This window comes from Ursus arctos, chromosome X, assembly GCF_023065955.2.
Source record: "Ursus arctos isolate Adak ecotype North America chromosome X, UrsArc2.0, whole genome shotgun sequence".
In the NCBI taxonomy this organism is placed as follows: domain Eukaryota; kingdom Metazoa; phylum Chordata; class Mammalia; order Carnivora; family Ursidae; genus Ursus; species Ursus arctos.
Genome location: NC_079873.1, coordinates 60187702 through 60209541, shown reverse-complemented (window position 1 = coordinate 60209541; position 21840 = coordinate 60187702). Strand labels below are relative to the sequence as shown.

At 38.5% G+C, this 21840-nt stretch overlaps 1 protein-coding gene across 3 annotated transcripts in view; it reads left to right on the top strand.

The window, feature by feature from the left end:
• The window catches only part of ZDHHC15 (zinc finger DHHC-type palmitoyltransferase 15), a 166938-nt gene that overhangs the window by 88126 nt on the left and 56972 nt on the right, over window positions 1–21840 (top strand). For all 3 annotated transcript variants that reach the window (XM_048213704.2, XM_044379806.3, XM_057312633.1), the window contains exons 4-5: window positions 16644–16764; window positions 20921–20990. In XM_048213704.2, coding sequence (XP_048069661.1) covers window positions 16644–16764; window positions 20921–20990 — 191 coding nt within the window. The remainder of the gene's footprint in view (window positions 1–16643; window positions 16765–20920; window positions 20991–21840) is intronic.

The following is a 21840-nucleotide window of genomic DNA, read 5'->3' as shown; positions in this document are numbered from 1 at the left end:
TGTGGACCTCATTGGATTGATTTTATTGTGGAACCTCTGCCTCCTGAATCTGTATTTCTATTTTCTTCTCCAGATTCAGGAAATTTTAGGCTATTATTACCTCAAATTATTTTTCTCCTCCTTTTCTCTCTCTCTTCCTTTAGGATCCATATAAATTGAATGTTATTACACTTCACACCACCACTGTGTTCCTTAAGTCTATTCTTATTTTGCACATTCTTTCATCTGACCTACTCAACTTGATTACTTTGTGTTACTCTATCCTCCAGGTCGTTGATCATTCTTCTGCCTCATCTAGGCTACTATTTATCCCATCTAATGTATTTTTAAATGTTTTTTTATTACATTATGTTAGTCACCATAGAGTACATCCCTGGTTTCTGATGTAAAGTTCGACGATTCATTAGTTGCGTATAACACCCAGTGCACAATGCAATACGTGCCCTCCTTACTAGCCATCACCAGCCTATCCCATTCCCCCACCGCCCTCACCTCTGAAGCCCTGTTTGTTTCTCAGAGTCCATAGTCTCTCATGCTTCATTCCCCCTTCTGATTACCGCCCCTTTCTTTATCCCTTTCTTCCCGTATCGATCTTCCTAGGTCTTATGTTCCATAGATGAGAGAAATCATATGATAATTGTCTTTCTTTGCTTGACTTATTTCACTTAGCATTATCTCCTCCAGTCCCGTCCATGTTGCAGCAAACGTTGAGAACTCGTTCTTTCTGATAGCTGAGTAATATTCCATTGTATATATGGACCACAACTTCTTAATCCAGTCATCTGTTGAAGGGCATCTAGGTTCCTTCCACAATTTAGCTATTGTGGACAGAGCTGCTATGAATATTGGAGTGCATATGGCACTTCTCTTCACTACATCTGTATCTTTCGGGTAAATACCCAGTAGTGCAATGGCTGGGTCATAAGGTAGCTCAATTTTTAACTTTTTCAGGGACCTCCACACTATCTTCCCGAGTGGCTGTACCAACTTGCATTCCCATAAACAATGTAGGAGGGATCCCCTTTCTCCACATCCTCTCCTGCAATTGTTGTTTCTTGCCTTGTCAATTTTTGCCATTCTAACGGGCGTAAGGTGGTATCTCAGTGTGGTTTTGATTTGAATTTCCCTGATGGCTAATGATTTTGAACATTTTTTCATGTGTCTGTTAGCCATTTGTATGCCATCATTGGAAAAGTGTCTGTTCATATCTTCTGCCCATTTTATGATTTGTTTATTTGTTTCTCACGTATTGAGTTTGAGAAGTTCTTTGTAGATCTTGGATACTAGTCTTTTATCTGTAGCATCATTTGCAAATATCGTCTCCCATTCCGCGTGCTGCTTCTTAGGTTTTTTGAGTGTTTCCTTGGCTGTGCGGAAGATTTTTATCTTGATGAAGTCCCACAAGTTCATTTTATCTTTTGTTTCTCTTGCCTTTGGAGATGTGTCATGAAAAAGGTTGCTATGGCCGATGTCGTAGAGGTTGTTGCCTATGTTTTCCTCTATGACTTTGATGGATTCCTGTCTCACATCGAGGTCTTTCATCCAATTGGAGTTTATCTTTGTGTATGGTGTGAGAGAGTGGTCAAGTTTCATTCTTTTGCATGTAGCTGTCCAATTTTCCCAGCACCATTTATTGAAGAGAATGTCTTTTTTCCACTGGATGTTTTTTCCTGCTTTATCAAAGATTAGTTGCCCAAAGAGCCGAGGGTCCATTTCTGGGCTCTCTATTCTGTTCCATTGGTCTATATGTCTGTTTTTGTGCCAGTACCATGCTGTCTTTGTGATCACAGCTTTGTAGTACAGCTCAAAATCCGGCATTGTGATACCCCCAGCTTTGTTTTTCCTTTTAAACAATTCCTTGGCAATTCGGGCCCTTTTCTGGTATCATACAAATTTAAGGACTATTTGTTCCAGTTCTTTGAAAAATGTCCTCGGTATTTTGATCGGGATAGCATTAAAAGTGTAGATTGCTCTGGGTAGCATGGACATTTTAACTATGTTAATTCTTCTGATCCATGAGCGTGGAATATTTTTCCATCTTTTTGTCTTCTTCAATGTCTTTCAAGAGTGATTTATAGTTTCTAGAATACAGATCATTTATATCTCTGGTTAAGTTAATTCCAAGGTAACGTATGGTTTTTGGTGCTATTGTAAATGGGGTGGATTCCCTAATTTCTCTTTCTTCAGTCTCATTGTTTGTGTATAGAAATGCAACTGATTTCTGAGCATTGATTTTGTATCCCGCCACATTACAGAATTGCTCTATAACTTCTAATAGTTTGGGAGTGGATTCTTTTGGGTTTTCCATATAAAGTATCATGTCATCTGTGAAGAGAGACAGTTTGACTTCTTCTTTGCTGATTTGGATACCTTTTATCCGTTTTTGTTGTCTGATTGCTGTTGCAAGGACTTCTAGTACTATGTTGAAAAATAGTGGCGAGAGTGGGCATCCTTGTCGAGTTCCTGATCTTAAGGGAAAGGCTTCCAGCTTTTCCCCATTGAGAATGATATTTGCTGTAGGGTTTTCATAGATTGTTTTTATGAGATTGAGGAATGTACCCTCTATCCCTACACTCTGAAGGGTTTTAATCAGGAAAGGGTGCTGTATTTTGCCAAATGCTTTTTCCACATCTATTGAGAGAATCACATGATTTTTGGCTTTTTCCTCTGGATAAATTCCTTTTTTTTATATAATGATTTTTATTATATTATGTTAGTCACCATACAGTACATCCCCGGTTTCCGATGTAAGGCTCGATGATTCATTAGTTGTGTATAACACCCAGTGCACCATGCAATACGTGCCCTCACTACCCATCACCGGTCTATCCCATTCGCCCACCCCCCACCCCTCTGAGGCCCTCAGTTTGTTTCTCATAGTCCATAGTCTCTCATGTTTAATTCCCCCTTCTGATTACACCCCCTTTCTTTATCCCTTTCTTCCCCTACTGATCATCCAAGTTCTTATGTTCCATAGATGAGAGAAATCATATGATAGTTGTCTTTCTCTGCTTGACTTATTTCACTTAGCATTATCTCCTCCAGTGCCGTCCATGTTGTAGCAAATGTTGAGAACTCGTTCTTTCTGATAGCTGAGTAATATTCCATTATATATATGGACCACAACTTCTTAATCCTGTCATCTGTTGAAGGGCATCTCGGCTCCTTCCACGATTTAGCTATTGTGGACATTGCTGCTATGAACATTGGGGTGCATATGGCCCTTCTCTTCACTACGTCTGTATCTTTGGGGTAAACACCCAGTAGTGCAATGGCTGGATCATAGGGTAGCTCAATTTTTCACTTTTTAAGGGACCTCCACACTGTTTTCCAGAGTGGCTGTACCAACTTGCATTCCCACCAACAATGTAGCAGGGATCCCCTTTCTCCACATCCTCTCCAACAATTGTCGTTTCTTGCCTTGTCTATTTTTGCCATTCTAACTGGCGTAAGGTGGTATCTCAGTGTGGTTTTGATTTGAATTTCCTTGATGGCTAATGATTTTGAACATTTTTTCATGTGTCTGTTAGCCATTTGTATGTCTTCATTGGAAAAGTGTCTGTTCATATCTTCTGCCCATTTTTTGACTTGTTTATTTGTTTCTCGTGCATTGAGTTTGAGAAGTTCTTTGTAGATCTTGGATACCAGTCATTTATCTGTAGTGTCATTTGCAAAAATCTTCTCCCATTCCGTGGGCTGCCTCTTAGTTTTTCTGACTGTTTCCTTGGCTGTGCAGAAACTTTTAATCTTGATGAAGTCCCATAAATTCATTTTATCTTTTGTTTCTCTTGCCTTTGGGGATGTATCATGAAAAAGGTTGCTTTGGCCGATGTCGTAGAGGTTGCTGCCTATGTTCTCCTCTAGAATTTTGATGGATTCCTGTCTCACCTCGAGGTCTTTCATCCATTTGGAGTTTATTTTTGTGTATGGTGTGAGATAGTGGTCAAGTTTCATTCTTTTACATGTAGCTGTCCAATTTTCCCAGCACCATTTATTGAAGAGACTGTCTTTTTCCCACTGGATGTTTTTTCCTGCTTTATCAAATATTAGTTGCCCAAAGAGCCGAGGGTCCATTTCTGGGTTCTCTATTCTGTTCCATTGGTCTATGTGTCTGTTTTTGTGCCAGTACCATGCTGTCTTTGTGATCACAGCTTTGTAGTACAGCTCGAAATCCGGCATTGTGATGCCCCAGGCTTTGTTTTTCCTTTTCAACAGTTCCTTGGAGATTCGGGGCCTTTTCTGTTTCCATACAAATTTAAGGACTATTTGTTCCAGTTCTTTGAAAAATGTCTTCGGTATTTTGATCGGGATAGCACTGAAAGTGTAGATTGCTCTGGGTAGCACGGACATTTTAACTATGTTAATTCTTCTGATCCATGAGCATGGAATATCTTTCCATCTTTTTATGTCTTCCTCAATGTCTTTCAAGAGTGATTTATAGTTTCTAGAATATACGTCCTTTACGTCTCTGGTTAAGTTAATTCCAAGGTAACGTATGGTTTTTGGTGCTATTGTAAATAGGATGGATTCCCTAATTTCTCATTCTTCGGTCCTGTTATTCGTGTACAGAAATGCAACTGATTTCTGAGCATTGATTTTGTATCCCGCCACATTACTGAATTGCTCTATAACTTCTAATAGTTAGGGAGTGGCTTCTTTTGGGTTTTCCATATAGAGTATCATGTCATCTGCGAAAAGAGACATTTTGACTTCTTCTTTGCCGATTTGAATACCTTTGATCCCTTTTTGTCGTCTGTTTGCTGTTGCAAGGACTTCTAGTACTATGTTGAATAATAGTGGTGAGAGTGGGCATCCTTGTCGAGTTCCTGATGTTAAGGGAAAGGCTTCCAGCTTTTCCCCATTAAGAATAATATTTGCAGTAGGCTTTTCATAGATGGCTTTTATGAGATTGAGAAATGTACCTTCTATTCCTACACTCTGAAGGGTTTTAATCAGGAAAGGATGCTGTATTTTGTCAAATGCTTTTTCGGCATCGATTGAGAGGATCATATGGTTCCTGAGTCTTTTCTTGTTGATATGATGTATCACACTGATTGATTTATGAATATTGAACCACGCTTGCATCCCAGGTATGAATCCCACTTGATTGTGATGGATAATCCTTTAATGAACTGTTGGATTCTATTAGCAAGTATCTTGTTGAGGATTTTGGCGTCCATATTCATTAGGGAAATCGGTCTGTAATTCTCCTTTTTGAGGGGGTCTTTGCCTGGTTTGGGGATCAAGGTAATATTGGCCTCATAGAATGAGTTTGGTAGCTTTCCTTCTGTTTCTATTTTTTGAAATAACTTTAGGAGAATAGGTATTATTTCTTCTTTGAATGTTTGGTAGAATTCCCCAGGAAAACCGTCCGGGCCTGGAGTTTTGTTATTTGGAAGGTTGTTTATCACTGACTCCATTTCTTCATAATTAATTGGCCTGTTTAAGAAATCAATTTCTTCCTGTTTCAATCTTGGTAGTTTATAGGTTTCCAGGAAGGATTCCATCTCTTCCAGATTGCTTAGTTTATTGGCATATAGCTGTTGATAAAAATTTCTAATAATCCTTCCAATTTCAATGGTGTTCGTCGTGACCTCTCCTTTTTCATTCATAATTTTAATAATCTGGGTCCTTTCTCTTTTCTTTTGGATAAGTCTTGCCAGTGGTCTGTCAATTTTATTGATTCTCTCAAAGAACCAGCTTCTAGTCCTGTTTTTCTGCTCTACTGTACTTCTGGTTTCTGCTTGATTGATTTCAGCTCTTATTTTGGTCAACTGCTTCCTCGTGCGTGGATTAGGCCTGTCCCTCTGTTGCTGTTCCAGCTTCTTGAGGTGAGAATATAAAAACTGCATTTTAGATTTTTCTATTCTTTTGAGTGAGGCTTGGATGGCTATGTATTTCCCCCTTAGGACTGCCTTTGCAGTATCCCATAGGTTTGGATCGTTGTGTTTTCATTCTCGTTGGTCTCCATGAATTGTTTAATTTGATTTTTGATTTCCTGGTTTATTGAGTCATTCCTGAGCAGGATGGTTCTTAGTCTCCAAGTGTTTGAGTTTCTTCCAAATTTTTCCTTATGGTTGAGTTCCGATTTCAGAGCGTTGCGGTCTGAGAATATGCAGGGGATAATTTCGATCTTTTGGTATCGGTTGAGACCTGTTTTGTGTCCCAGAACATGGTCTATTCTTGAGAATGTTCCATGGGCATTAGAATAGAATGAGTATTCTTTGGTTCTGGGGTGTAGTGTTCTATATATATCTATGAGGTCCAACTCGTCGAGTATGGCATTCAAAGCCTTTGATTCTTTGCTTAGTTTTTGCCAGGGTGTTTTGTCTATTTCTGATAGTGGAGTGTTGAGGTCCCCTACTATTAATGTATTTTTATCAATATGTCTCTTTATTCTGGTTAAGAGTTGGCTTGTGTATCTTGCTGCTCCCCTGTTGGGGGCATATATATTTATAATTGTCATATCCACTTGTTGAATACTTCCTTTAAGAATAATATAGTGCCCTTCTGTGTCTCTAACTATAGTCTGTAGTTTAAAATCCAATTTATCTGATATGAGAATTGCTACCCCAGCTTTCTTTTGAGGTCCATTTGCGTGACAGATGGTACTCCATCCCCTTACTCTCAGTCTGAATGCATCTTTGGGTTCGAAATGAGTCTCTTGTAGACAGCAAATGGATGGGTCATTTCTTTTTATCCAATCTGCAACCCTGTGGCACTTTATGGGAGCATTTAAGCCATTAACATTAAGACTGAGTTATGAGAGATATGATTTTAATGATTCCATGTTGCCAGTAAAGTCTTTGTTTGTATTGGCTGTGACTTTCTGTTCTGTATCACTCTTGGGGCCTTTTTACTTTTATAGAACCCCCCGTAATATCTCCTTTAGGGCTGGTTTCGTGGTTACAAAATTGGTTAGTGACTGGCAATTCTGAAATGTCTTTATTTCTCCATCAATTCTGAAGGACAGCCTTGCTGGATAAAGGATCCTTGGCTGCATGTTTTTCTCTGAAAGAGCTTTAAATATGCTCCCCCAACCCTTTCTCTCATTCCAGGTCTGTGTAGACAGGTCTGACGTAATTCTGATGCCTTTGCCTTGGTACGTGAGAGATTTCTTTGCCCTGGCCGCTTTCAATACTGTATCCTTGGATCTAATATTTGCGAAATGCACTATGACGTGACGTGGCGTAGGTTTGTCGTGGTTGAGCTTGGGAGGGGTCCTCTCTGCCTCTTGGACATGAATGTTTGTTTCCCTCGCTAGATTAGGGAAGTTTTCAGCTACAACTTGTTCAAATATCTCTTCTAGACCTCCGTTTTTCTCCACCCCCTCAGGGATGCCGATGATTCTAACATTGGATCGTTTCATTGAGTCAGTAATCTCCCGTAACCTACATTTGTGGGCTTGGATTTTTTTAAGAGCAGCTTCTATTTTGGTTTTTTCCTCTATTAACCCATCCTCCAATTCACTAACCCCTTCCTCTGCTTCTGCGACCCTGGCCGTCAGAGCCACTAGTTTTGCCTGCATTTGGCTCATAGAATTTTTAATTTCTGTCAGATTCGCTCTCATTTCTGTCCTTAGGGATTCTATATTCTCAGTAACCTTTTCGTTAATAGTTTTTTCAATTCTACTCATCATTTTGACCATCGTTACTCTGAATTCCATTTCTGATACTTTGGTTACATCCATATCCATTATTTCTGTGGCAGAGGCCACAGACTCACTGTCTGTTCTTTGCTGGGGGGCGGGGGCTTCTCCTTCTTGTCATTCTGATGAGGAGAGGTTGCGGGGTTGTCCAGAGCCCAAATTATTGACTGGGTCCCAGGCCGTGCCCCTTGTTTTATAGGGATCTTAGGGATGTGGGCTTCTTCTTTAAAGATTTTATTTATTTATTTATTTATTTATGTGGCAGCCAACCAGCGAGAGAGGGAACAGAAGCAGGGGAGTGGGAGAGGAAGAAGCAGGCTCCCAGCAGAGGAGCATCATGAGGGACTCCTTTCTGGAACGCCGGGATCACGGCCTAAGCCGAAGACAGGCGCTCAATGACTGTGCCACCCAGGCGCCCGGGTTGTGGGCTTCTTGATTTTTCAGCCTGCCTTCTGTGTTCTGGGGGAGGGGTCTGCCGCACCGATACTCAGGCAACCCTGTTTGGGTAGAGTCTCTGCATCCCCTGCGAGGGGGGATGGGGATGGGCACTCTCTGAGCCGGTATTTCCAGGCTTTTGTTCTCTGGCGGTTTTCCCTGGCGGTTGGCCGTGCCTCTTCTGAGAGTCAGAGCAGCAGAGGCTGAATTTCAGCCTCTGTCACAGAACAGAGGGATTGCGGCCCATTCTCTACTAATGTTCTGGGCACTTTAACTCTGTTACTGTTGGTGCTGCTCAACCCTGCAGCGTCCCGGGATGTGCGCCCCACACCTGGCGTCCCAGCCTTCACTTCCAGGGCCGGCGCGTCTCTGTCCTTTGTGTTTCTAACACCTCCAGCCACCCCGTGCGCACTCCGGAAGCTCCCAGTCTCAGTCTGGATCCAGTGAGCGCACCGGGATTCCGGTGTTCCGCGAGATGCCTGGTGGCACGCACCCGGCTCACGGTCTCAGTCTGCTGTTTTGCGGGTGCCGTCCGCGAGCCCCGCCCGCTCTCCCGTGCAAGTGACTACCACTTCTCGGTGCCCGAACGCGGCTGCTCCCTCCCCCTTCTGCTTATCTTCCAATATCTGTGCACGGTTTCATGGCTCCCCGCTTTGTACCTCAATACTCAGCGCTGGAGATGTTCATTTGTAGAGATCCAGATGCATCTTCCTCCGTCTCAGGCTAGTTCCGTGGTTGTTTAGGCTGGTCTGGTACCTATTGAGCTCGACTCGGGGGACCGGCTGAAAAAGGTGTCTCGTACTCCTCCGCCATCTTAACTCCTCCCCTGCATTTCTATACCATAAAAACTATCCAAAAAATAAGTTCAAAAAACAATTGCATTATAGTAACATCAAAAAGAATAAAATACTTAGGAATAAATTTAAACAGAGTTGAAGGAATTGTACAAGAAAAACTATAAACAATGATGAAAGAAATTGAAGAAGACACAAATAAATGGAAAGATTTCCTATGTTCATGAATTGGAAGAATTAATATTGTTAAAATGTCCATACATGCACAGCTATCTACAGATTCAGTGCAATACCTCTCAAGATTCCAATGGCATTTTTTTACAGAAATATAAAAAACAATCCTAAAATTCATTTGGAACCACAAGAGATCTTAAATAATTAAAGCAATTTTGAGCAAGAAAACCAAAGCTGGAGGCATTACACTTCCTGATTTCAAATTATAAATTTATAGCAATCAAGACAGTACTGTACTGGCATAAAAAGAGACACATAAATGACTAGAACAGATTCAAGAGCTCAAAATAAACCCATGCATATGCAGTCAATTACTCTTTAACAAAGTTGCCAAGGATACACAATGGGAAAATGATAATCTCTTTAATAAATGTGCTGGGGAAATTGGATATTCACATGCAAAAGAATGAAAGTGGATCTTTATCTCACAAAAATTCATTTTAAATGAATTAATGACTTAAACAGAAGACCTGAAACCATAATAATCCTAAAAAAAAAAAAGAAAGAAAGAAAACAGAGGGAAAATCTTTGACATTGGTCTTGGTGTAATATTTTGGATTTGACACCAAAGCCACACATAACAAAGGTAAAAATAAATAAGTGGGATACATCAAACTAAAAAGTTTCTGCATAGCAGAGGAAACAATCAATACAATAAGACAATCTATGGAATGGGAAGAAATATTTGCAAACTATTTGATAAGCAGTTATTCTATAAAATATATATGTGACTCATATAACTCAATAGCAATAATAATAATAACCTTATTAAGAATGGTCAAAAGACCTGTATAGATGTCTTTCAAAAGAACATACAAATGGCGTACGAGTATATGAAAAGGTGCTCAACCTCACTAATCATCAGAAAAATGTAAATCAAAACCACAATGAGATATTACCTCACAACTGTCAGGATGGCTATTATCAAAAAGTCAAAGCATAAACAAGTGCTGGTGAAGATGTGGAGGAAAGGGTATTCTTGTTCACTGTTGGTGGGAATGTAAATTGCTACCACCACTATGGAAAACAGTATTGAGGTTCCTCAGAAATTAGCAATAGAACTACCATATTATCAACCAATCCCACTTCTGGTGTATATCCAAAGGAATTGAAAACAGGTTACTGAAGAGACATATGCACTCCCATGTATATTGCAGCATTATTTACAGTCATAAAGATATAGAAACAACCTATGTGTTCATCAATGGGTGAGTGGATAGAGAAAATATGGAATATATGTATAATTGAATATTATTCAGTCTTTTTTAATAATATTTTTATTATATTATTAGTTACCATACAGTACATCCCTAGTTTTCAATGTAAAGTTCCATGATTCATTACTTGCGTATAACACCCAGTGCACCATGCAATAGTGCCCTCCTTAATACCCATCACCAGCCTATCCCATTCCCCCAACCCCCTCCCCTCTGAAGCCCTCAGTTTGTTTCCCAGAGTCCATAGTCTCTCATGGTTTATTCCCCCTTCTGTTTACCCCCCCTTTCTTCTTCCCTTTCTTCTCCTACCGATCTTCCTAAATAAATAAATGCCACCATTTGCAACAACATGGATGTACCTAGAGGACATTATGCTAAGTAAAATAAGCCAGACAGACGAGTGCTGCATGATCTCTCTTATATGTGGAATCTTTAAAAAAAAAAAAAAAAGACAAACTCATAGTAATAGAGCAGAATGGTGGTTATCAGGAACTGGGAAGTGGGAGTTAGGGGAAATGTTAGCAAAAATGTACAAAATTTCAGCTATAAAATGAGTACGTTCTGGAGACCTAATGTACAGCATGGTGTCTGTAATTAATAATAATGTATTAATAATGTGTAATTAAAGTGCTAAAAGAATAATCTCAAGTGTTGTACCACAACAAAAATGAAAACTCTGTGAGGTGGCAGATGTGTTAATTAGCTGGGTGTGGTAAGCATTTCACAATTTATATGTATATCAAAACATCACATTGCATATCTTAAATATTTCCAATTTTTATCTGCCAGTCATACCTCAATAAAGCTGGAAAAAATAAAATGAATAAAATAAAATACTTAACCCACGAAAAAAAAGAGATGGACATTACGTATTGATAAGTTAGTCAATTCATCAAGAACATGCAGCAGTTATAAACATAGAATGCCCCAAAATATAGGAAGTAAAAACTGACAGAACTGAAGGAAAAAATACACAGTCCTACAATAATTGGAAATTTCAATAACCCATTTTCAATAATGGGTAGAACACCTAGACAGAAGATCAATACAGAAATGGAGGATTTCATAACACTGTAAACCAACTAGATGTAATACACATGTATAGAACACTCTACCCAAAAATGGAAGAGTACAGGTTCTCTTATGAGCAGACAGGACATCCTCCAGTATAGACCATATGTTAGGATGCAAAACAAGTCTCAATAAATTTAAAATATTATAATCATACAAAGGCTCTTCTCTGACTTCGGTGGAATGAAACTAGAAATCAATAACTGAAGGAAAACTATAAATTCACAAATTTGTGAAACTGAACAACACTCTTAAAAAATTAATGAATAAAAAATCGCAAGGGAAGTTTAAAAAAGACTTTGAGATAAAGAGGTAAAATGAAAAACAACATACCAAAAATTTTAGGATGCAATAAAGCAGTATTCAGAGGAAAATTTATGGCTATAAATATTTATATTGTAAAAGGAGTAATATGTCAATTCAATATTCTTTACACCTTAAAGAATCAGAAAATGAGGAGCAATCTAACCCCAAAGTTAGAAACAGTAAATTGTGAGGATTGGAGCAGAGATAAAACCAAATAAGGAATAGAAAACAGTAGAAATAATCAATAAGACCAAAACTGGGACTTTGAAAAGATTGACAAAATTAAGAAACTTTTAGCTAGACTGAACAAAGAGAGACAGAGAGGACACAAATTACTAATATCGGAAATGAAAGTGGGACATTACTACAGACCTTATAGAAACAGAAAGAATTATAATAGTATGAAGGATTGCATGCCAATAAATTAGAAAGCTAGATGAAATGGAAAAATTCCTAGAAATACATAAACTACCAAAACTGACTCAAGAAGAAATTTAAAAAAATTTGAATATACTTAAAGTAAAGAGATTTATTAATCAAAAACCAATCAACAAAGAAAAGTTCAGGACCAGATAGTTTCACAGGCAAATTCAATCAGAAGAATAATTAACATGAGTCTTTCTCAAAATCTTCCAAAAACAAAAGAGAAAGAGAAAGAGAGAAAGAGAGAAGTGAGAAACACATTCTCTAACCAATGGAAGTAGGCAAGAAAAAAAAGGCATCCAAATTGGATAGAAAAAAGTAAAATTACCTCTGTTCATAGATGGTATGATCTTATATGTAGAAAACCCTAAAGATTCCCCCAAAAAACCTGTTAGAAGTAATAAATTAATTCAGCAAAATTGCAGGATACAAAATTAACACACAGCAATCAGTTGCATTTCCATATAACACAATGAATAATCAGAAAAATTAAGAAAACAACTATATTTATAATATCATGAAAAAGAATAAAATACTTAGAAATAAACTTCATCAAGGTGGTGAAAATCTCAGTACACTGAAAACTAAAAACTGTTGCTAAAAGCAGATACGAATAAATGGAAAGACAGCTTATGTTCATGGATTGGAAAAGTTAGCATTTTTAAGATTGTCATCACTACCCAAAGTAGTCTACAGATTTGATGCAGTCTCTATCAAAATCCCAATGATATTTTTTGCATAAATAGAAAATTTCATCTTAAAATTCATATGAAATCTCAAGGGACCCCAAATAGCTAAAATAATCTTGAAAAAGAACAAAGTTGCAGGTCTCACTTATTCATTTCTAAACTTACTACAAAGCTACAATAATCAAAACAGTGTGGTATAGACAGAAAGACTAATGGAATAGAAGTAAGAGCCTACTAATAAACCCTCACATATATGGTCAGATGATTTTTGAAAAGGGTATCAAGACCATTCAATGGAGAAAAGATGGTCTTTTCAACAAATGGTACTGGGAAAACTGAACACGCACATGCAAAATAATGAAGTTGGATCCTTACACCATATACAAAAGTTAGCTCAAATGGAAAGCTACAGAACTTTTAGAAAAAAAATATGGGGGTGGTGCCTGGGTGTCTCAGTTGGTTAAGTGTCTGCCTTTGGCTCAGGTCATGATCCCAGGGTCCTGGGATCAAGCCCCTCGTCTGACTCCCTGCTCAGTGGGGAGTCTGCTTCTCCCTCTCCTCCTGCTCCTCCACCCCCCAACTTGTGCTCCCTCACACATGTGTGCACTCTCTCTCTCAAATAAATAAATAAATAATCTTTAGGAAATAACATAGGGAATAAGTTTCATGACATTGGATCTGGCAATGATTTCTTGGACATGACATCAAAAGCAGAGGAAATGAAAGTAAAGGTAAACCGGACTACATTAAAATTTAAACTTTTAAGCATCAAACCACAACCAACAGAGTGAAAAGGCAACCTATGGAATAGGAGAAAATGTTCACAAATTATATACTCAATAAATGTCAAGTATCCAGAATATATAAAGATTCTTACAACTCAACAACAAAAAGACTAACAACCCAACTAATAAATGGGCAAATGATTTGGCTAGACATTTCTCTTAAGAATATATGTGGTCAACAAACACATGAAAAGATGATTGACATCATTAGTCAATAGAGAAATGTAAATCAAGACTACAATGAGATACCACTTCTTACCCACTAAGAAGTCCAAAATATAAATACATACATACGTACATACATACAGAAGAGAGAGAGAGAAAGACGGAAAGACGGACGGAGGGAGGGAGGGAGGGAAGGAAGGAAGGAAGGAAGGAAGGAAGGAAGGAAGGAAGGAAGGAAGAAAGGAAGGTAGGAAGGAGGGGAGAAGGAAGGAAACTAGTGTTAATGTGGATGTGGGAAACTCCAAATCCTCATACATTGCTACTGGGAATGTAGAATGGTACAGCTGGTGTGGAAAACAGTTTTTTCAGTTTTTCATAATGTTAAACATAAAATTATCTTGTGACCCAGCAATTCTGTTCCTAGGTATATACTCGAATTGAAAACAGGTGTTCAAAAGTTATACACAATTGTTCATAGAGCATTAGGCACTATAGCCAAAAGATGGAAATGGAATATCCATCAAAGATGAATGGATAAACCAAGGGTGGTATGTCCATAAATGGAATATTATCCAGGTATAACAAGGAATGCATTACTGATACATGCCACAGCATGGATGAACCGTGAAAACATGCTAAAGGAAAGACACCAGACACCAAAGACCACATATTGTTTGATACCGTTTGTAGGCAATATCCAGAAAGGAAGAAAATCTAATGAGACAGAAAGTAGATTAATGGTTGCCAGGATCTGGGGATGGGGAGAATAAGGAATTATTGCTCAATGCATATGGGGTTTCCTTTTGAGGTGATGAAAATATTCTTTGGAACTAGATAGTGGTGATGGCTTCCCAACACTGTGAATGTACTAAATGCCACTGAATTGTACACTATGAAATGTGCACTTTAAAATGGAATTTTATGTTATGTAAATTTTAGCTCAATAGAAATAATTGTCCCCTCCACCCTATTTAGAAAGCTTATAGGTCAATAGAAAGGCTGAATGGTTGGGAATTTTGTAGGCCTAAACTGGGTGGGATGATGGTAAGATTTAGATAAGAACTGCAAATATCTAACACTTAAGACCACATCTTCATCACTTTTTTTAAGGTTTTATTTATTTATTTATTTATTTATTTATTTATTTATTCATTCATTTATTTGAGAGAGAGAGAGAATGAGAGAGAGAGAGCATGAGAGCAGGGAGGGTCAGAGGGAGAAGCAGACACCCTGCTGAGCAAGGAGCCCAAAGTGGGACTCGATCCTGGGACTCCAGGATCATGACCTGAGCCAAAGGCAGTCGCTTAACCAACTGAGCTACCCAGGTGCCCCTCTTCATCATTTTTCATTGGTAAAAAGAAAAGGTGAGTCTTTGGGGTCTATTTGATAGCCACGATATTCATTTCTCTAATACTGAATACATCCCAATCTATCACCAATTGCCCACCCAAAATGTTTTTACTGGTTCATTTCATTCTAATCCTCAAAAAGGCTTGTTTAGTGCCAGAAATAGGGCATCCAAACATGACATCTTATTCTAATCCAAAACTTACTTGTTGAATAACCACAAGGTTTTCATCACATACTAACAGTAACAACTCTGCCTCTGCCTTTCAAGCAGGTGCAGTATGCCACACAAAAGTTATATTCCCCAGGACAGCCCCCAAATTAAAGGGCTGCCCCAAGTGCTACTTGAAATTATCAAAATTAAAAAGAATTTTTAAAACTTTATACTACAAACTAGAATAGTTAAGATTTAAAATGATAGTATCAAATATTTTTAAATGATTTAAGAAATTGGACTTGTAAAAGAAATTTTTAATTACTTATTATCCAGTACTTTTACACCAATCTTATGAAGTAGGTATTATTTCCTCTGTTTCACAGATGAAAAAACTTGGATCAAGAGTGTCTGATTTTCCAAAGTTATTTAACTATTAAGTGGAAGAGATGAAGTTTAAACCCCCAAAATCTGATCACAGATCCTTCTCTTTTTCACCTCTACCTACCTTTTGACCCAGACAGAAGAAAGCTTTCAATTCTGTGTTACTTTGGAAAATCATTGACATATCTTTTGCAAGGTTAGCAAAGTGTGGTGCTAACATTGCCAATAAGCTTCATACAATACTAAAAATTTCTGAAATAGTAAGAATACCCAAATTTCTACTCATTTGCAAGATTAGAATATAGTATCACAAGCAGTCTCATCCAGCTTCTCTGAGTGTAACCTGTGAAAAATACCTACAACTTAATAACAATCACAGTTAATCAGCAACAGGATCCTGGCAGCAAGGTATTACACATCTCTATGTAACATCATATTATGGTACAATAGAGTGAAAAAGGCACAAGTCTTGGAGTCAGGTGAACTGGGTTTGGAGCTTATATACTAGTTAGTGAGTATAACCATTGACAAAGTGCTTAATCTTGCTAAGTTTTCTTTATTTATAAAACAATACTACCTATCACATGGACTTATGAAGATTGAGATAAAAGCCAGATGAAATAGTGGCACCTGGGTGGCTCAGTCATTAAGCATCTGCCTTCGGCTCAGGGCATGATCCCAGAGTCCTGGGATCGAGCCCCACATCAGGCTCCTCCGCTGTGAGCCTGCTTCTTCCTCTCCCACTCCCCCTGCCTGTGTTCCCTCTCTCACTGGCTGTCTCTCTCTCCATCAAATAAATAAAATAAAATAATCTTTAAAAAAAAGCCAGATGAAATAATTAAGATAATTATGCCAAGAAAGTTATAAGCCAAATCGATACCTGGACTTCAAGGGTAGATAACAAATATTTTCATCTAAATAGTTATTGTTGCTTTTAATGTTTTCTGTGAACCTTGGAAAATAAAGTCTCACCTCTCACTTCTGCTTCTAGTTCCACTTGTCCTATTCAGACAAGGAACGCTATGAAAATGAAGAGAGACCTGAGGTCCAGAAGCAGATGCTCATCGATATGGCCAAAAAGCTACCAGTTTACACAAGAACTGGGAGTGGAGGTCAGTTCATCCAGTCACCTAGAGAAGCGGCAAGTCACCTTTTGAGATCGGCAAGGACCTCAAAAAGGCTAAGTCATATATATCCACAGGCTCATCTGTATACCTGGCACTGGAGTCTACCACTAACATTTTGCTATGTTACTTTTTATCACATATCTGTCCACAAATCCATCCCTCATCCATCTTCCACCAAGCCATCTTATTTTTTCATACATTTCAAGCTATCAGATATCAGTACACATCTACCTAAATATTTTATCATTCTTTTTTGACTGAAATTTGCATACAAAGACACATACAAATCTTAAGTGTGCCATTCAGTGTTTTGACAAATGTACACATCTGTGTAACTAAAACCTCTATAAAACATTACCATATCCCTGGAAAGTTCTCTCATGCTCCTTCCCAGTCAATCCCACCAACCACCACCAAGGCAACCACTATTCTGATAGCTTTCCATCACAGATTATTTTCACCAGCTCTAGAATTTTATATAAATATAACCATACAGTCTATACTATTGTGTCTGGCTTCTTTTATTTAGCGTAATATTTTGAGATTCATTCACATTGCTGTGTATTTTAGTCCTTTTATTGCTGAGTGGTATTTCATTGTATGAATATATCATTGTTTATCCATTCACCAGCTGATGCATATTTGGTGTTTACAGTACTTAGCTATCATGAGTAAATCTGCTATCAATATTCTTGTACAAGTATTTGTGCAGAGATATGTCATCTTTCTTGGGTAAATGTCCACTATGGAGTTTTAGTTTTCATCTGTATGACTAAAATAGTACTAGCTGAACTAGTTCTCCACCTTTCAAAATTTGAAAATCAAATCTCTTTTGACAAGTCATCCTAATGTTTCTAATAATGAAGATTGTGTTTCAAGGCTTTGAGAATTATACCGTTAGACATTTATGTTCATCTGTCTATCATTTATTTATTCAGTAATCATTTATTAAGATCCTATGTGGCAATTGGGGGAATTTTAGTATGGTCTAGGCATTAGATATTAAGGACTTATTATTAATTTTCTTGGAGCATTGATGTCATGGTGGCCATGACTTTTTAAGAAGTCTTCATGCATACTGAAATATGGTGAAAAGTAGACAGGAAATTATTTGTATAATTTCTTTTTTTAATAATATTTTTTATTATGTTAGTCACCATACAGTACATCCTAGTTTTTGATGTAAAGTTCCATGATTCATTACTTGCGCATAACACCCAGTACACCATGCAATACGTGCCCTCCTTACTACCCATCACCAGCCTATCCCATTCCCCCACCTCCCTCCCCTCTGAAGCCCTCAGTTTGTTTCCCAGAGTCCATAGTCTCTCATGGTCCATTCCCCCTTCTGTTTACCCCCCCTTCTTCTTCCCTTTCTTCTCCTACCGATCTTCCTACTTCTTATGTTCCATAAATGAGTGAAACCATATGATAATTGTCTTTCTCTGCTTGACTTATTTCACCTAGCATAATCTCCTCCAGTCCCATCCATGTTGCTGCAAATGTTGTAAAAACGTTCTTTTTGATAGCTGATATGCACCATTGTGTATATGGACCACATCTTCTTAATCCAGTCATCTGTTGAAGGGCATCTCAACTCCTTCCACAATTTAGCTATTGTGGACAATGCTGCTGTAAACATTGGGGTGCATATGGCCCTTCTCTTCACTACATCTGTATCTTTGGGGTAAATACCCAGTAGTGCAATTGCTGGATCCTAGGGTAACTCAATTTTTAACTTTTTAAGGGACCTCCACACTGTTTTCCAGAGTGGCTGTATCAACTTGCATTGCCACCAACAGTGTAAGAGGGATCCCCTTTCTCCACGTCCTCTCCAACAATTGTTGTTTCTTGCCTTGTCAATTTTTGCCATTCTAACTGGCGTAAGGTGGTATCTCAAGGTGGTTTTGATGTGAATTTCCCTGATGGCTAATGATTCTGAACATTTTTTCATGTGTCAGCCATTTGTATGTCTTCATCGGAAAAGTGTCTGTTCATATCCTCTGCCCGTTTTTTGATTTGATTATTTGTTTCTTGCGTATTGAGTTTGAGAAGTTCTTTGTAGATCTTGGATACTAGTCTTTTATCTGTAGTGTCATTTGCAAATATCTTCTCCCATTCTGTGGGCTGCCTCTTAGTTTTTTTGAGTGTTTCCTTGGCTGTGCAGAAGCTTTTTATCTTGATGAAGTCCCACAGGTTCATTTTTTCTTTTGTTTCTCTTGCCTTTGGAGATGTGTCATGAAAAAAGTTGCTGTGGCCAATATCAAAGAGGTTGCAGCCTATCCTCTCCTCTAGGATTTTGTTGGATTCCTGTCTCACATCGAGGTCTTTCATCCATTTGGAGTTTATCTTTGTGTATGGTGTGAGAGAGTGGTCAAGTTTCATTCTTTTGCATGTAGCTGTCCAATTTTCCCAGCACCATTTATTGAAGTGACTGTCTTTTTTTCCACCAGATGTTTTTTCCTGCTTTATCAAAGATTAGTTGCCAAAGAGCCAAGGGTCCATTTCTGGGTTCTCTATTCTGTTCCATTGGTCTATGTGTCTGTTTTTGTGCCAGTACCATGCTGTCTTTGTGATCACAACTTTGTAGTACAGCTCGAAATCCGGCATTGTGATGCCCCCAGCTTTGTTTTTCCTTTTCAACACTTCCTTGGCAATTCGGGGCCTTTTCTCATTCCACACAAATTTAAATAAGGCATTCATTCTCAGGTTCCCTCACAGTCTCCAACTGGCTGCTTCACTCACTACTTACTGTTCTCTGGACCCTTGAATCATTTGTTTGCAGCCCTATGATATAGAGAAGGCTTCTCTGAGGAAATATCATTTGGTTTGAGACTGAATAATAAAAACCAGGAAGAAGTAAAGAGCAGAGGGACTAGCATCCCAGGCAGAAGGTACTGCAAGTACAAAAGGCCCTTAGACAGGAGCAGTCTTGCCATATTAGAACAGCCAGCCAACCACGGGACTGGAGTATAGCTGGTGGTGAGTGATACCAGTTTAAGCTGAAGAGGCAAGCAGAGGCCAGATGATGCAGGCCATGGTAAGGAGTTTGGATTTTATTCTAATGGTGTTGGAAGTCCATTGAAGGTTTTAAGTAAAAAGTGACATTATCTGATTTACATTTTAACAGATCATCTGACTATTTTATAGAGAACATATTATGGGGAACAAGAATGAAAGCAGGGTAAATAATTAGGGATCTATTGCAGTCATCTAAATGAGAGATAATGGTGGCTTAAACTGGGCAATGGCATTACTATATCTTTAAAAACATGCTGAATGAATTAAACATGCATGCCCCTCTCCCTTTTTCTTTCCCTGGATTATAACCATACTTTTGTCATCCCCCTCCATTGCTAGACATAAACACAAACTGCTGAATTAGCAGTCCATTATTCTAAATCAATTATATGTGCTTAATGTACATGTCAAATGGGATTATTATATTAGGTCAAATTATTCATGATTTTAGTTGTTTCACTTAATAATAATTACATTAAACACAGTCATACTTTATCAATGAACAGAGAGAAAATGAGAAGAAAAGGGAAATACCTTTCATTAAGGGAAATAAAGAAAGAAAAGAAGGAGAGAAGGAAGGAAGAGAGAGGGAAAAAAAAATTTTTTTATGTTAGACTTTCAGAGTGAAAAGAACCCTGAATGAACTAAGGGGTCAGAAAAACTATAGTGGTCACAGTCCTGCCTCTCACTTGCTGTGTAATCTTGTGAAAGTCATTTGATATGGCTCAAGTCTTTACTTCCTTTATCTGTGAAATGGTCAATTGAATTAATTGTTTTCATATAGGAAAGTTGGAGTAAACAGAATCTAAATGATTTTCCCAAGATCACTCAAGCAGTTGACATTATAGTTTGTTTTATAATACCAAATCTTATTATCAGATATCCAGATATGAAAACTTTTCCCTCTACCTTCATCCCCCAAAAGGTGCCTTCAAGATTGATCTAACAGGGGATAAAAATACATACCACAATTCTCTTCTGTGATCTGCCTTTTTCTTGGTAACTTGAGATGCACTTGACTACCTGTAATCAATGTATAACAAGCATCCAGATAGGCTAGTAAGATATATGGTGTCATATTGAGTCCTAACCAATGCTAACCACCTTACTTTTCCTATAGCTGTTAGATTCTGTGACCGGTGCCATTTGATCAAGCCAGATCGCTGCCACCACTGCTCTGTCTGTGCCATGTAAGTGACATCCATATTTCCCCTGGGCTGAGCTTGAACAACAAAGTGGTTGATCCTAACATGTGACCATGCCTAGATAAGAGCATGTCCGTTCAGTCATAATGAACACATGCCACATACGCTCTTGGAATGATGATGACTCAAACTATTCTAAAGATAAGAAAGAGATATAAAACCCCATTTAAAAAATAAATGTTTGGGGTGCCTGGGTGGCTCAGTCGGTTGAGTGTCTGACTCATGATTTCGGCTCAAGTCTTGATCTCAGGGACCGGGGATGGAGCCCCACGTCAGTTTCCACACTCAGCGGGGAGTCTGCTTCTCCCCCTCTTCCTGTGCCCTTCCCCCTGCTCATACTCTCTCTATAAAATAAATAAATCTTTTTTTAAAGATTTTGTTTATTTATTTGACAGAGAAAGAGAGAGCCAGTGAGAGAGGGAACACAAGCGGAGAGTGGGAGAGGAAGAAGCAGGCTCCCAGCGGAGGAGCCTGATGCTGGGCTCGATCCCAGGACCCTGGGATCATGCCCTGAGCCGAAGGCAGAAGCTTAACGACTAAGCCACCCAGGCGCTCCTAAATAAATCTTTTTTAAAAAATTAAAAAATGGGGCACCTTGGTGGCTCAGTTAGTTAAGTATCTGCCTTCAGCTCAGGTCATAATCCCGGGGTCCTGGGATGGAGCCCTGCGTTGGGCTCCCTGCTCAGCAGGGAGCCTGCTTCTCTCTCTACCTCTGCTGCCTCCCCCCGCCCCTGGTTGTGCTGTCTCTCTCATGCTCTCTCTCAAATAAATAAATAAAATCTTTAAAATTGTTTATTTATTTATTTTTAAAAATTAAAAAATAAAAGTAAATGTT